General features: G+C 41.0%; 1 protein-coding gene across 1 annotated transcript; it reads right to left on the bottom strand.

Moving 5' to 3' along the window:
- Positions 1-1153: 1153 nt before the first annotated feature.
- TRIM40 (tripartite motif containing 40) lies at positions 1154-12851 on the bottom strand. Its single transcript, XM_064296139.1, is given in 3 exon segments — positions 1154-1632; positions 2295-2390; positions 11631-12851. Coding segments are annotated over 3 exon segments (708 nt in total). The 5' UTR covers positions 11970-12851; the 3' UTR covers positions 1154-1359.
- Between the last annotated feature and the right edge of the window lie 2935 nt (positions 12852-15786).

The raw sequence follows: 15786 nt of genomic DNA, 5'->3' as shown, positions 1-15786 counted from the left end.
CCATATAACATAACCGAATTATGTCGCTGTATTCTAAACAGAGTTCCTCAGTGGCACAAATGGTTAAGCACTTGACTACTAGACAAAAGATTGGCAATTCAGACCCACCCAGAGTTTCCCTCAGAAGACAGGCCTGGCAGTGTGCTTCCAAAAAGTCACAGCCTTGAAAATCCTTTGGAGTGCAGTTCTACTCTGCAGAAATGGGGTCATCATGAGTCAGAATCGACTCGACGACAACCAACAACAACAACATTGGTTGGAAGCAAGTCCTGCCCAAATTCAAGGGGAGGGGATTATACAAGAGCATGAACACCAGGAGGCAAGGATCATGGGGGCACCCTAGAGTTTCTCAACAATAATAAATTAAGTGCCAACTGAGTGGAACAGACAACAGGTACTACAAGAGCTCAGAAGGAGTATTCCTCCCAACATGTGCTGAGGTGGCACCACCACTGGTGAGCTCCTGCTATCCAGATATCTGGGAATTCCTGTTTTAATATGAGATTGTGAGAGATACACACCACAGTCAGTTCACAGACAGAGATCTCACAAATGGCCCTAGAGATCAGGGGTCCCAACCTCTGCAGGGGGAATCACCAGCATGAGCCGGGCTTAGGAAAGAGGCTGTGGCTACTGTCCGAGTGTCGGAGGGTTAAGTGTCAGGTCGTGGCTGTGGGGATGCTGAAAGGGGGACATGTTCAGGAGATGACAGGCCTGAAGAAGCACCAAGTAGACCTAGTGGGGAGCTAGGCAGGGTGGGGGAAGGAGAGAGAGGAGGCCGAGGTGAGTCTGAGATGAGCTGGCCCAGGGATGAGCAGGTCAGAGCTGCTGAGGATGGATGAGGAGGTGATCCATTGGCTCTTTTCTCCAACTCAGGGTAAATACCCTCTAATTTCTGTGGAGCACTCCTAGAGACAAAGAGATCTCTCAGTATATTCTGTTGAGTCTTCCACTGGCCATCTAACATGAAGATACGAAAGTTACCAGATCAGTGGATTTCCTTGACCTTGATAAAGCACGTGCACATGTCTTTGAACAGATTGTGTGTGTGCACATGGGGAGGGAAGAAGGAACTAATCATACCTGTTCAATAAGTCTCTGATGTCCTAGGAGAGAGAAAGTAAGAATCACAATTGGTTTTCAGGTTCCTGTCACCTCCAAACTCCCTCCCCAACTCACTCTTGGAAGTTGTCTTGAGTGTCACCCTGAGAACTGGGTGGGGGGATAGCACCCCTCTTCTGTACCCCACTCTGCTGGAGGAATAGTGTGTGACCTTGGACAAGCCCCTGTCCACATACATCATGGAAGAAGCCTCTCCCACTGATGCCTCCCAAAGGGGTGTTGCAGGAAGTGTGTTTACTATTCTGGGAGAACCCTGGTCTTTGGGAGGTGCCTCAGGGCATGCACCTTCAGCATGTTGGCCCCCAGCTGCTTGGCCGTCCTCTCCAGATCAGTGATCAGGTTGCTGTGCTGTGTTATTGCCCTGGAGATGTCTAAGATTCTGGCCTTCTCTGCTGGCTTGTCCTCTAGCTGGTCCAGCTGCTGCTGAGGAAGGGCATTCAACTGTTAACTGGCTTGGTGCTGGCTTTCCAGCTCAGCCTCCAGCCTGTAATTCCTACAGTCTACCCGAAACTCCAGACCCTAAGAGTCAATGTCAGATGTCTCTTTACTGGCACTTCCAAGTCTCTGAATAGCCTGAATTTTACTCAGTCCACTTCCTCTCATGGCATGGCCTGTGTGTCAGGTATTGCAGAGGCAGGTGTGTTTCTCCTAAATGCAGGGATGTCTCTCCTTCTACCTCACACTGTTATGAACATCCACAGATGCCGTGTTATACCATGGTGGGAACACACACATATACACACCACTCAATTATATACTCTTCCTGCCTGCTGTTAGGACCCTTTGAGTCATAGGGTGAGAAGAAGGTCCAAACAATGAGCAAGAAAAAGAAAAAGGTAGACGGTCAGAGACAGATGGAGACCTATGGTTTGTGGAGTAATTTTTAATTGATGAGACACCCGTCTTCTTTGATGCTCACAGTGAACCAGGTGGAGAAGGATTGATTTTCATTTAACATGTAAGTCACATGAAGGTCAGAGGGCTTAACTTGCCCAGGTCACTCAACTAGCAATCCCCAAGGCTGAGCCCTGCATCTAGGTAGGTCTTCAACCTCATTAGAGACCTTTCCTACCACATCAGGCTGCTTCCAAGACAGAGACAGATGACCTATGGAAAAAAGGGCCCCCAAGGGCACTCTGAGGTTGTTCTTCCCACGAATCTGAGAAACTTACCTGTGGAATTTGCTGCTTGTCCTCCTCCTGAGCTTTGAGCCGCTGAAGTTCCCCGAGGTCCTTTCTGAGCTTCCTGCACCGGCGGCTGAGTCGTTCCTAAAGAGACAGACAGGCCCACCTGTCAGACTTGGGATGTGGAGTGTCACTCACTGCAAGGAGCTCAATGGAACACAGTGGGGTCCTGATCCCAGGATGAGACTAAAGTATAATTCTGCCTAAAAATAGGCAGCCCTTGAAGCATCATGCTTGAGGTAAGGAACGTGAGAATTTATTAAATGGGTAACGATGGGCGGAAAGCAATGGTTTTTTTTTTTTTTTTAAGCCTGAACCACAAAAAATAACAGAAGCATTTCTACTTGACTTCAGGGTGCTTGTCTCCAAATATTTAAAAATTATATACTGATCTCCTGGAAATTCTTATTGCTTTACATTTACATTAGCAAATGAAGTCAGGCTGGAGAGAATTGCCTTAAGAGGCAATGCAAAGGCTCTGGTCCACTCCTACAGGCTCCTGGCTGGGAGGTAGAAGAGCCCTCTATTAGATGCAGACCTGCAGCCCATGCAGGCATGTGCCCTCTCTCTAAATCTTAATGAGTGTCTGCATGGGTCACTGGTTTCCTGAAGCTAAGGATATAAAGAATGATTTTTGATAAATTATGAGGGAAACAAAGATAAACAAAGCTGGTAGTGATATCAGCATAAGCTGTTACTAATGAATCAATGTGGAAGAAAGGCTGGGGGAGGATGTCAACACAAGGCTCTGGAAACATCCCTCTTGAAATCTTATTAGATTAGTTACAAAATGAACTTGCTCTGCCATATAAAGCATACAAAGCCATAGTAATAAAAACTGTATGGCAATGGCGCAAGAACAAATAGAAAACTAAAAAGAAGAGAGAGTTCAAGGACAGACCCATGTTTATAAAGGAATTTAAAATGAAAGGATATTATGTAAGTCAGCAGGAAGGGGCAGAATCTGTAGAAAATGGTGTTGAGAAAACTGGCTTACAACAATAGAGAAAAATAGAACTGGATCCCTGTCTAGAACCATATGTGAAAGTAGATGACAGATGGATTAAAGACCTAATCATGAAAGATAAAACTATAAAGTTAATATAATGTTAGAGAATAAATTTATGACCCAGGAGTAGGGAAATATGCCTTAAACAAACACTCAAAAGCACAAACCATGAGGGAGTTGTTTAATTTGAGTACATCAGAATTAAGTACCCTGTTTAATGATGACACCATGGACAAAATTAACAGAGAAATGGCAGATTGGGAAATGATAGCTGCAATGTCAAAACCAACAAGAGAGGTATATGTAGAATACAGAAAGGAAAGCCTACAGAAAAACCATGAAGAATATAAAGTCAAGTTACAGAAGAGGAGACACAAATGGCATGTGAATCAATGACCAAACTCATTGATGATTAGAGAAATGGAAATTAACACAACTATGAAATATTATTTGACACGCTTCACAGATGGATAAAAATTGTACACATGGATAATGCCTGGTATGGGGGTGGGATGGGGATGTAAGAATCCTAACACACGGTGGTTAGGTGTACACTGGCACAACCATTCTGGTGAGGGTCTAGACCACTTTAGTGCCCTTTCCTTTCTGATCCAGTGGTCCTGTTTCTGGGTTAAAAAGCAAACAAACAAAAAAGACGGAAGCCATAGAGTCAACTCTGACTCATGGCAACCCCATGTGTAACAGAGTAGAACTGTGCTCCACAGGGTTTTTAATGGCTGATATTTTTGGAAGTAGATTACCAAGTCTTTCTTCTGAGGCACCTCTGGGTGGAATTGAACCTTCAACTTTTGGGTTAGCAGCCAAGCATATTAACCATTTGCACCACTCAGGGACTCTGTTTCTGGATAAACATCCAAGAGAATTCCTCACTTGAGTCGTAAGGAGATGTTTGTGGTATCAATGGGTTGGAGTTATCTAACGTCTATTAAGGGGGAAATGGATAAGTCAAATGCGCCAGATGCCCACTATGGAATACTGTGAGGCTGTCAGAAACAATAGGCTGTATGACACACAAAATATAGATTGATCTTAAAAATATGATCCAAGGTGGAAAAGCAAGAAATGGAATGAGGCCTATAACACAATGTCACTTTGTAAACTAAATATACAAACACATAATACAGCAATCTGAGTTTTACCAAACTGTCCAAACATAAAAATACAATAAACACTTTAGAATGGCTGCATATGGGAGGGGGGAATGAAGTGAGGGATGGTGATAAAATGGAGTAAATAAAAGAAAGGGATATATGGACTAAATATAAGGAAGTGATATTAGCTGAAGAGTGTGTGCTTGATTAACTAAATCTTTCCCACTTGAGATAAAAAAAGCAAACAAGGTGTTTGAGGAAATTTTGTTGTTGTTAGCTATTTATGGGAAATGCTTTCGATTTTTGTCGTTTGCTTCATTCTCTCTGGTAAACTAACGTATTGCCTTAGGAAAAGAAGACTACTGTATCACTGGAGATGAGCAGGTAGAGGATGGGGTTGGAGAAAATGACTTTGAAAGTCACCTTTCTGGCCCTGAGATTCTGTTGATGAAATCCAGGTGAAGGGACTGTGGGTGAGAGGTCACCAAAGGCATTCGGGCAAACAAAAAGTTTAAGTAAGCAGAGGAGACAATGATGTCACTAGGAAGTTATTAAAAAATTGTCTCCACTCACTGGGTGTTACCTGCAGACACATGCCAGCAGAGAAGGAATAAAAAGCTCACAGAAGGGTTTATTGCAGTAATGTTTGTGGTAGGAGAAAATTATAAACAATTTAAGTGTTCATCAACAGTGATATTAATAACAAAATTTTAGTATATTCTAATGTAGCATGCTCTGTTAAAAATGAATAAAGCAAATGGAAAGAAGTCTGAGGTGTTAATTACCAGAGGTTTGCACATTGTTAAGTGCAAAAAGAATTGCAATATGTGTAATATATATATATATATTTATATTTAAAAACCTAAAAGAAAAACTCCTAGAAGGAATGGGAGGTGGTAAATGGGCAACATAGATTTTACTCATGGTCTTCTTGGTGAAGGTGGCAGTCTGGTTGAGCTGGGGAAATGTTTGTGTGAACACAAGAGTTCAGGTGTCACAAAGCTCAAACAAAAAGACTTCATCTTGCTGTTCCATCAGTCTACTACTTTCTCTCTCACTCTCTTCCCTTGAACTTCTAGAAGGAGTAGTCTATTCTCACTGTCTTTACATCCTCATCTCCTCTTCATTTCCTCATCCATCTGGGTTGTTTCTCATCACTCTTCTGAAACCTCTCTCTTCAAGGTCATGAGTGATCTCCAGTGATAAAATGTGGTGATGCCTTCTTCTCAGGCATCCTTTTCTTGATGTAACCCTTCCCTTATTCCTCTCCTTCCTGCTTCCTTGACCTTGTCCCTCCCACCACTGCTCCTTGGCTGCTTTGTTGTTCCCATAAATGGAGGTCTTCCCCTAATTATCTACTTAATTTGTTTTTATCTCCAGACTGTGTCCTTAGCTGTCAACCCTGGTGACTTCAGATTCTATCATAATTCCCACGCCAGTTCTTTTTCCTAATAGCCAATCTCACTTTTCCAACTGAGAGCTAAGTATCTCCTATTGCCTTGTTGGCAGTTCAGAATTAATGTGGAGAAATCAAACTTACCACCACCTTCCCCACCCTCTCTTGCAACCCACCCCTCTTGACCTCCATATTTCCGTCATTGGATCCACCATTTGGCCGGTCATCCAGTTTGAAATGTCAATCATATTTCTTCTTTTATCTCTTCAAAATGGCTCCTCTTTAACTAAGATAAATCCAAACTCCTTAACCCAACATCCCAGGCTCTTCATGACCTAACCCGAATTTACATTTCCACTGTTACCTCTCTCTACTTCTCTAAATGCCTTCTACACTCTAGCCAAACAGGGTGGCTTTCTGCTTCCCTGAGCACACCCCATGCAGCCACACCTCTTCATGCCTTACTTATCTTTTACTTCCTCTGCCAGGAATGCCCTCCACCTATTTCTGCCTGTCAAAATCAGGCCCGTTCTTCAGCTACGGTTCAAAGAGCCCTGGTTCTGTCTTCTGGCGTCGTTTAAAATTTAATAAAGAGTTTAAAGTCAACTATAGGCACTGTATAAATGAAAGAAGAGCGCAAAGATAACAGCCATAAAGATAAATGTGTGGAACAACTGAAGATAATACATATGTGTCATTCACAATATTCAAAACAAATAGGTTAAAGTCCTGCATTTAAAAAATTTACTTATTCATACTTCATTTATTAAAATAATATTTAGTGGACACATATCATATGCAAAAGGCACTCATTAGAATTAAAAAGCAAAATCGACAAAAGTTTATCTACCAGGAATCTTCCTTAGGGTAAAAAAGGGCAAATTGAAATATAGGCAATGGTCTCTATATATATTAAATCCTGTCTTATCTTAATGGATATTTTTAAAAGCTTGTGATCCTATCAGATATCAGATAAAATGTGACTTCACAGCAAAAAAAAACAAAAAAAAAGGCTTTAAATAGTGGTGAAATGTGAGAACCTAGCAACATTGAAATTCAGTCTCAAACAGCTTGCCAACAAAATATGTAAAAGAAAAAATGGTTAATAAACAAAAAGGCACCTTGCTCTGATACAATCACGCACACACACACAAACTTTCAAAAAGCACGCTCCTTATAGAACAGTCTTCCAAAACAGAGAAGAGTAATATGTCATCCGTTATTACATCTTATGAGGAAAAAAATGGTGTTGATCACTAAATCTGATAACGTCCACATGATTATGCATCTAAAAATGTCAGGAAATTAACTTAAAAGATATATGAGCTCGGCAAAGACTCTCATTTGAATTTGAAAGTACCAATTACCAAAAAGCTAACCTTATAAAACATATAACTACCCTCAGTAAGAGTCAAGGCACGTGAGGTACGAATAAACACAGTTTAACATCTGATTCAGAAACATAAAGAAAAATGCTTAGTGATATATCTGGCTGCTGGTTGAGAAGACTAAATAAGCTCCCAGAAGTCATAATTCTTAAAGTAATTAACAAATTTAATGCAATGCCAAAATGCTTTATAAAACTTAGGAAAATTGTGTAGATACTTTCCTCTGAAAAAACAGTGGGCAAGAACATTAGGTTACAAAAAAAATACTAAATTGCAAAGATGCTGCTAGATTTAAACATAAACCATAAAGCTATGTAATAGCAACTTTAGAACAGAAAAAATAATCAAGGGACTAAAACAAAACCAAACCCACTGCCGTCGAGTCGATTCTGACTCGTAGGTACTCTACAGGACAGAGTAGAACTGCCCCATTGGGTTTCCAATGCTGTAAACCTTTACGGAAGCAGACTGTCATGTTTTTCTCCCACAGAGCACCAGACAGGCTAGAACTGCTGACCTTTTGGTTAACAACCAAGCACTTAACCACTATGCTACTAGGGAGGAGAGAGTTTAAAAATATTCCACTATTATAAGAACTTAAATTATGCCAACCAGAAACAACACATAGATGTATAAAGAACTCACTTACTATAGAAATATTTGGGGGACAACCAGATACCAGAATAAAGAAAAATTAACATGGAATCAATCTTTCACACAACACAATATGTTAGATTCCAGTTAAGTCAGAAATTAATAAACCTTTAAAAATAAAATTGTACAACATAATATATTAGACAAATGCCAGTATTTAAAACATGGAGATTATATTTTTCAAAAGAATAGAATGAGATTAGATATAAATTTCAAAAGTATTTGCACCAAAATGCAATAAAAAAGAAAAGAAACAAAGTAATTTTAAAAAGTAGGTTAAACATAACTAATATAGCTTATTATCCAAAAGATAAATTACTTTGATGCAATCATGTAGAATTTATGCCCTGATCCTAGGGAAAAATATAGATAAAGAGTCTTCGTATAGATAAAAGCCTCACCAGCAGCATTCATTATCAAGCAAAGTAAAACAGTTTAAGTCATTCTTATGCACTAATTAAAATAGCAAAATGTATTAAATGATAGATCCCAACATTGGTAAGGCAGTGGAGAAACAGGTGTACAAATAAGATTTTGTAGCATTGCAAATTTTTTCAGTCTGGAGTGCAGTCAGAGATTACGTAATTCCTTTGAAAAGGACACAAGCTACATCTGGGTGAATTGAATTCAAAGAAACAGAGAAATGGCGAAAAACCAGAAGAAAACTGTATTTCAAAATTGTGCTATCAACATCTAGAAGAATGCAAGTCCCTCCTGGCCTACCTTGTGTTTCAGGGTTGACTGTTATAATCACTCCTTTGAAAATACCCTCAACCTCTTGCTTCTCCCTGTCTATAATACCTTTTCAGGCAACTCCTTATTGTTGGATAAACTCTACCATCACCTTTTCCTTGGCCCTCTTCAAGCAGCATCTTGAACCATATTATTGATGACATAAAGTCTATCATCCAAGCCACCTCCAAAACTGCCTGCACTTGCAGACACATTTTGTTCCTACTGTTAAAATAGACACCCCCACCCAGTGTTTACTTCTCTGGCACCATAAACTGCCCAGCATCATTCAAGGCTATCTATCATCCTTCCTCAAAACACTCTTCTCACTTAGCATGTGAGATGCCATGCCCCTGGTTTTTCTCCTGCCTTTCTGGTGACTCATTGTAAGTTTCCTTTGCTTGTTCCTCCTTTAATCTAGATAACAGCCTTTCTTTTTTCTTTTCTCTCTAGACTCTTTCCTGAGGAGTCTAATTCCCTTGGATTTAAATATCATCTTTATTCTGATGGCTCCTCTCTTAAGTGCTGGGAATACTGCTCTAGACTCTCTTTGTAGATCCAGACTTGCTATCCAACGGTCTATCAAAGATCCTACTTAGACGTGTCTCAACTTGGACTCAACTTGTCCTAAATGAAACTCATGATGTTTCATTCAAACCTGTTCTCCCCTGTTCTTAACTTGCACATCATCCATCCAGTTTTTCAAACCAGAAATTCATGCAGTCATCTTTGATTTCTCTCGTTCCCGTGACCCACTTCAAACCTACCAATGAATCCTGTCAATTCGAACTCTAATTATAAATTCTTCAAATGTATCAAGATTTTTCCCATCTTGAGGCTTCTGCATGTGCTCTCCCTTCTCCCAGTCTTTGCCTTGGTCAGCTTCTCTTCCTTTAGGTCTCAATTTCAATGTCATTTCCTCCAAAAGGCCCTCACTGACCATACTATTTAAACATAAAAATTACCAATTGCTGTGGAGTCAATTCTGACTAATGGCAACTCCATGTGTGCCACAATAGAACTGTGCTCCATAGGGTTTTCAATGGCTGATATTTTGGAAGTAGATTGCCAAGATTTTCTTCCAAGGCACATCTGGCTGGACTCGAACCTCCAACCTTTCAGTTAGTGGCCAAACGTGTTAACTGTTTGCACCACCCGGGGACTCCATACTTTGCTTATTATTCTCCATCTCAGACCCTTGTTTGTTTTCTTCCTAGCTCATAAAAAAACTTGTGGTTTATCTGATTTCTTATTTGTCTCCCTTACTAAACTGTAAACTCCCGGGCAGGAGGGATGGCATCCGTCTTGTTCATCACTGTATTCCTCGCACATATTACAGTTCCTAACACACAAAAGGAATTTATTAAATCTTTCTTAAATGAGCAAATGTCATTGTTATTTATTTGTTTTAGGTTCCCTGTCATAAAACAGGATAATGATAATAATTCTGTCAAGTCTAAAGGTACACCTAAGGATAAGGATTATGAATCACCTTTGTATTTTCTACAATGCCTAGCACAACATCCTACACAAAGTACGGACCTGAGTAAACATTGAATGAGTGAATGGATTTCTCCACTCCAGGCCTGGGAAACAGTGTGGTTCCTTAAGTATCTCTGGCCTCAACAGTGGGTGGGAAACCCTTCCCCACTGTGGGAAGGGGGAAAGATGTTTCTAAAGTGTTTCTCTACTGTTTTTATAGTCATCCCCAATCCGGACTCTTCAGTTTCCCATTCTGTATCATAACATGATCTCATAAAGTCAAGCACTTAAAAGAAGACTTTAGAAATCCATACCTCATTATTGGATAGGAAGACACCATAGTGAAAATATGTCAATTTTCCATCCAGTTGAATACTAAATAGATTAAAAAAAAGGTAAGAAATAACTCTATAGCTAATTGGCAAAATAAATGTGTACAAGTAGCCACAAAAATTCTAAAAAAAAAAATAAGAGTATCGTGAGGGTTATAAGACCTATCCAACATGAAAACACATTGCGAAAGATATACTCCTTCTGTGTGGTTGTTGTTTTAAGAGTGTATACATACATTAAATTTTCTAGAAGGATACACAAAAATTTAACAATGTTAGCTTTCCCTCAGGACTGCGAATTGAAGGAAGCAAAGAGAAAGATTTCTAGTTTTAACTTTATGCCCTTCAGTGTTGTCTGAATTTATTATCAAGAGTATGTAACTTTTATGACAAAAAAGTAAGTAAAATAGGATAAAAATAATCATAATAAGAAGAAAGGAATGAAGAGAGGAAAAGAGGGAGGGAAAGGGGAAGAGAGGAAGGAAAGAAAAAGCAGAGGAAGTGGAGAAGAGAAAGAGTCATGTACTAATTTCCAAGCTTCAGTGTATTTGCAGGATAATTATAAGTTTAGGCATAACCTGATTACATTTCTAACCAAATTACTAGTGCTGTCAACCAGACAGCCATGTAGTTTTCATATAGATAGGGGTTTTTCCCCCCCGCCCCTGAACTTTTAAAATAAAATCTATAGAAGCTATGGAATTTTTGGAATGTTTCAGAACTGATAGGGTTTTGCATTATCTAGTCCAACTCCTTTATTCTACAGATGAGCAAACAAGAATAACCATTTTTCCTGGGAATCCGACGTCATTGTTGATTGCTGTCGAGAAGATTTCAACTCATGGCAATCCCATGTGTGCAGAGTAGAACTGCTCCATAGAGTTTTCAAGGCTGTGGCCTTTTGGAAGCAGATCACCAGGCCTGTCTTCCAAGTGTGCCTCTCGGTGGATTCAAACTGCCAACCTTTCGGATAGTAGTCGAGCGCCTAACCGTTAGTGCTACCTAGGAATTCCTCACAGTGACATTATCCCCTTTTTAAATAGACTCATATTAATACAGAAAAGCAAAGACAAGAGTCCAAAATGGGGTAAAGTAGAAGAAACAAAGATAGGTTCCAGTTTTTGAGCCTCTATGATGTGCCAGGCATAATGAGCAGGGTTAGAAGGGGATAACTCAGGGAGGTGGTGGAAGGGTGATGGCCACAATGACCTGGCCTTACCTTGTAGTGACTGATGGCCTCTTCAATGGCCAACTCCCGATGAGACTGGTGTTCAGGGCATTCCTGGCATTTCACACACAGAAGAAGGCAGCTCTCTTCGCAGAACAAGCTCACCCTCTCCTGGTGGCTCTGGCAGATGTAGCCTTCCCCCAGCACCTTCTCAGAACAGGGGGCCCGGCAGACAGGGCAGACAGCTTTTAGGGCGCAGTCCTTCAGGTAAAGGGCCAAGCACACTCGACAGAAGAGGTGTCCACAGTCAGTCCTCACTGCCTCCTTCAAGTGCTCCTGGCAGATGGAGCAAAGGCCCTCCTCTCGACTGTCCTCATGCAAAGGAACCATGGCCTCCACCCCACCCCACCAGCCTCCTGCCTGCAGGGCCTCCTTCCCCGCTGGGACCTCACCACACCAGACAGTCCCGGATAAGATAGCTCAACTGGAAGGAGGCAGCCCTGGAGCAGCTGAGAGGACATGGCTCAGTCTGCTAACTTCAGGCAACTGCCCACTCTCCATCAATGGAGCCGTAGCATGGTCCATCCAAACCCCAATTCTGTACAAGTTTCAAAAATATCTCATCAGCCTTGAAATGTGCCCTCTGGTTTCCTTGTATTTGCTAAACTTGAAATTACTCTTCATTTTTCATAGATCTGGAGGAAGCAGATGATTAAAAATCAATGGTATTTTCTGTTCAAGAGTTTTCGTATTTTTACAGCTCGAAATTCAAATGTCAGAGTATCATAAACCTACAAGTTGAAAGGCTTCTCTGATTTGCTCTCTGTCGAGAGAATTTGGAAGGAGTTTCAAGTGGCCTCTCCCAAACTGTGATACTAGATGGCTTGTAGTCACACTCTGAGAATTTGGCTAATTGCTATCAATTATTACTACCAAACATTTGCTTCAGCATCTCTGTTAGCTAGTCATTTTCCCAACCAACATTCTTTCCAGGGCTGCATGAATTTCACAATGAGAGGGAAAGGAAAAGAGAACAGGACATAGAGCAAACCAGAGATGTGTGTACAGGATGAAGCCACCTTGTCCCTGCTTTTCAAACCACCTCCAAAGATGATCCAAAGAGGAAAGTACCCCCTACTTCCCATAAAGACCGGCCAGTCACTCCCATTCCCTCACCTTACACATCTTGCCTAGTTTCCCCGTGAAAATCTCACTTAGTATCCTACCTCCATTTCTGTTGCCGCAATTTCAGGCCATTTTCACAGGCTTCAGACCTGGGGAGATGGCCAGCAGGTGAATGGTTCTTTTAAACTGTGCTAGTCATATATGCTCACATGTCAGTAAAAAACTGGGGGACAGGTGAAGAGGCCCACCCTCTCCGAGAAGCACTGAATTACCAGGAAAATAAAACTTCCCATTGACTGGACTGGCTAAAGTAGCTGGAGAGTGAGGTGGACTTTGGTTAGGGCAGGGTGTGGCTTGCTTGCTCATGGGGAGGAGGAAAGTCTTGGCGCCTTCGACATAAATATGATAGGATCCAAGAGGCAAGTCACAGAACAAAGACCCCTGGAGCTCCAGCTTACAAACCTCAGGATCTACTAAACATAGAGTCAGAAACATGGCATTAATTCATGATACTGAAACTGCATCCACCCACCCCACTGCTCTTCAATTCCTGTCCAGCCAGGCTGGTCTCATCATTGATGCTGAAAGAGCCCACCGGGAGTAGAGCTAATAAGCGCTGCCAATTGAGGCTTTAAAAGCTCAGAGATTCTTTGTGTGTATGTGTGTGTGTGTGTGTATGCTTTAAGTGAAAATTTACAGAGCAGTTTAGTTTTTCACTAAACAATTAATACACAAATTGTTTTATGATATTGGTTGCCAACCCCACAATATGTCAATACTCTCCTCTTCTCCACCCTGGGTTCCTGTCCAGTTTTCCTGTCTTTTCCTGCCTTCTCATCTTTGGATTTGGGCTGGTGTGCCCATTTAGTCTCGTATATATGATTGAACTATGAAGCACGTTCCTCACATGTGTTATTGATTGCCCCATAGACCTCACTAATCTTTGGCTGAAAGGAGAACCTCAGGAGTGACTTCAGTACTGAGTTAAAAGAATGTCCAGGTGCCATACTCTCAGGGTTTCTCCAGGCTCTGTCAGACCAGCAAGTCTGGTCTTTTTTTTTTGGTGGGGGGCAGGGGGAGGTGGGAAATTGAAGTTTTGTTTTACATTTTTTTCCTGCTCAGTCTGGGACCCTCTATTGTGATCCCTATCAGAGCAGTCAGTGGTAGCTGGGCACCATCTAGTTGTTCTGGGCTCAGTCTGGTGGAGGTTGTGGTAGTTGTGGCCCATTATTAGCCCTTTGGACTAATCTTTCTCTTGTGTCTTTGGTTTTCTTCATTCTCCTTTGCTTCAGTCAGGATGGGATCAGTAGATCTATCTTAGGGGGCTGCTCACAAGCTTTTAAGACCCCAGACACTACTCACCACAGTAGAATGTAGAACATTTTCTTTATGAACTTTGTTATGTCAGTTGAGCTAGTTGTCCCCCAAAACCATGGTCCCTAGCCCTCGGCCCAGCAACTCGGCCCCTCAGGGAGTTTGGATGTGTCTGTAAGGCTTCTATGATTTTGCCTTGGTCAAGTTGTGCTGACTTCCCCAGTATTGTGTACTGTCTTATCCTTCACCAAAGTTATCACTTACCTACTGTCTAGTTAGTGTTTTTCCCTCCCCACCCTATCTCTCTCTTAACCACCAAAGATTGCTTTTTTCTGTGTGTAAACTTTTCATGAATTTTTATAATAGTGGTCTCATTCAGTATTTGTCCTTTTGTGATTGACATTTCAGTCAGCAAAATGCCCTCCAAATTCATCCATGTTGTTAGATGTTTGGCAGATTCATCATTGTTCTTTATCGTTGTGTAGTATTTCATTGTGTGTGTATATCATAGTTTGCTCATTCCTCTGTTGATGGGCACACTTTTTCCATCTTTTTGCTATTGTGCATAATGCTGCAGTGAGCATGGATGTGCATATATGTCTATTTATGTGACAGCTCTTATTTCTCTAGGATATATTCTTAAGAGTGGGATTCCTGGATCATACGATATTTCTATTTCTAACATTTTAAGGAAGTGCCATATCATTTTCCATAGTGATTGTAGCATTTTACATCAAGGACACCATACACAAAGAAAGCAAAATGTGATTAAAAAGACAGGAAAGAAAGAAAACACTAAAATGGATGTCAGAAGAGACTATGAAACTTGCTCTTGAATGTCAAGTAGCTAAAGCAAATGGAAGAAATGATGACATAAAAGAGCTGAAGAGAAGATTTCAAAGGGTGGCTCAAGAAGACAAAGTAAAGTATTATAAGGAAATGTGCAAAGGCTGGAGTTAGAAAACCAAAAGGGAAGAACACGCTTGGCATTTCTCAAGCTGAAAGAACTACAGAAAAAATCAAGCCTTGAGTTGCAGTACTGAAGGATTCTATGGGGAAAATATTGAATGATACAGGAAGAATCAAAAGAAGATGGAAGGAATATACAAAGTCACTGTACCAAAAAGAACTGGTTGATATTCAACCATCTCAACCACCACCTTCAACCATCTCAGGAGGTAGCATATGCTCAAGAACCAATGGTACTGAAGGAAGAAGTCCAAGCTACACTGAAGGGAGTGGGAAAAACAAGGATTCAGAAATTCACAGAATACCAATTGAGATGTTTCAACAGATGGATGCAGCACTGGAGGTATTCACCTGTCTATGTCAAGACATCTGGAAGACAGCTTCCTGGCCAACCAACTGGAAGAGATCCATATTTGTGCCCATTCCAAAGAAAGGTGATCCAACAGAATAAGGAAGTTATCAAACATTATCATTAATATCACACACAAATAAATTCTTTGCTGAAGATCATTCAAAAGTGGTTGCAGCTGTACATCAACAGGGAACCGCCAGAAGTTCAAGCCAGATTCAGAAGAGGACGTAGAATGAAGGATATCATTGGTGATATCAGATGGATCTTAGCTGAAAGCAGAGAATACCAGGAAGATGTTTACCTGTGTTTTATTGAGTACGCAAAGGCATTCAACTGTGTGCATCATAACAAATTATGGATAACACTGCAAAGAATGGGAATTCCACTTAATTGTGCTCATGAGGAATCTGTACATATATCAAGAGGCAGTCTTTCGATCAGAACAAG

Source organism: Loxodonta africana, chromosome 1 (assembly GCF_030014295.1).
Source record: "Loxodonta africana isolate mLoxAfr1 chromosome 1, mLoxAfr1.hap2, whole genome shotgun sequence".
Lineage (NCBI taxonomy): Eukaryota > Metazoa > Chordata > Mammalia > Proboscidea > Elephantidae > Loxodonta > Loxodonta africana.
This window is presented reverse-complemented; position numbering and strand designations above follow the sequence as displayed.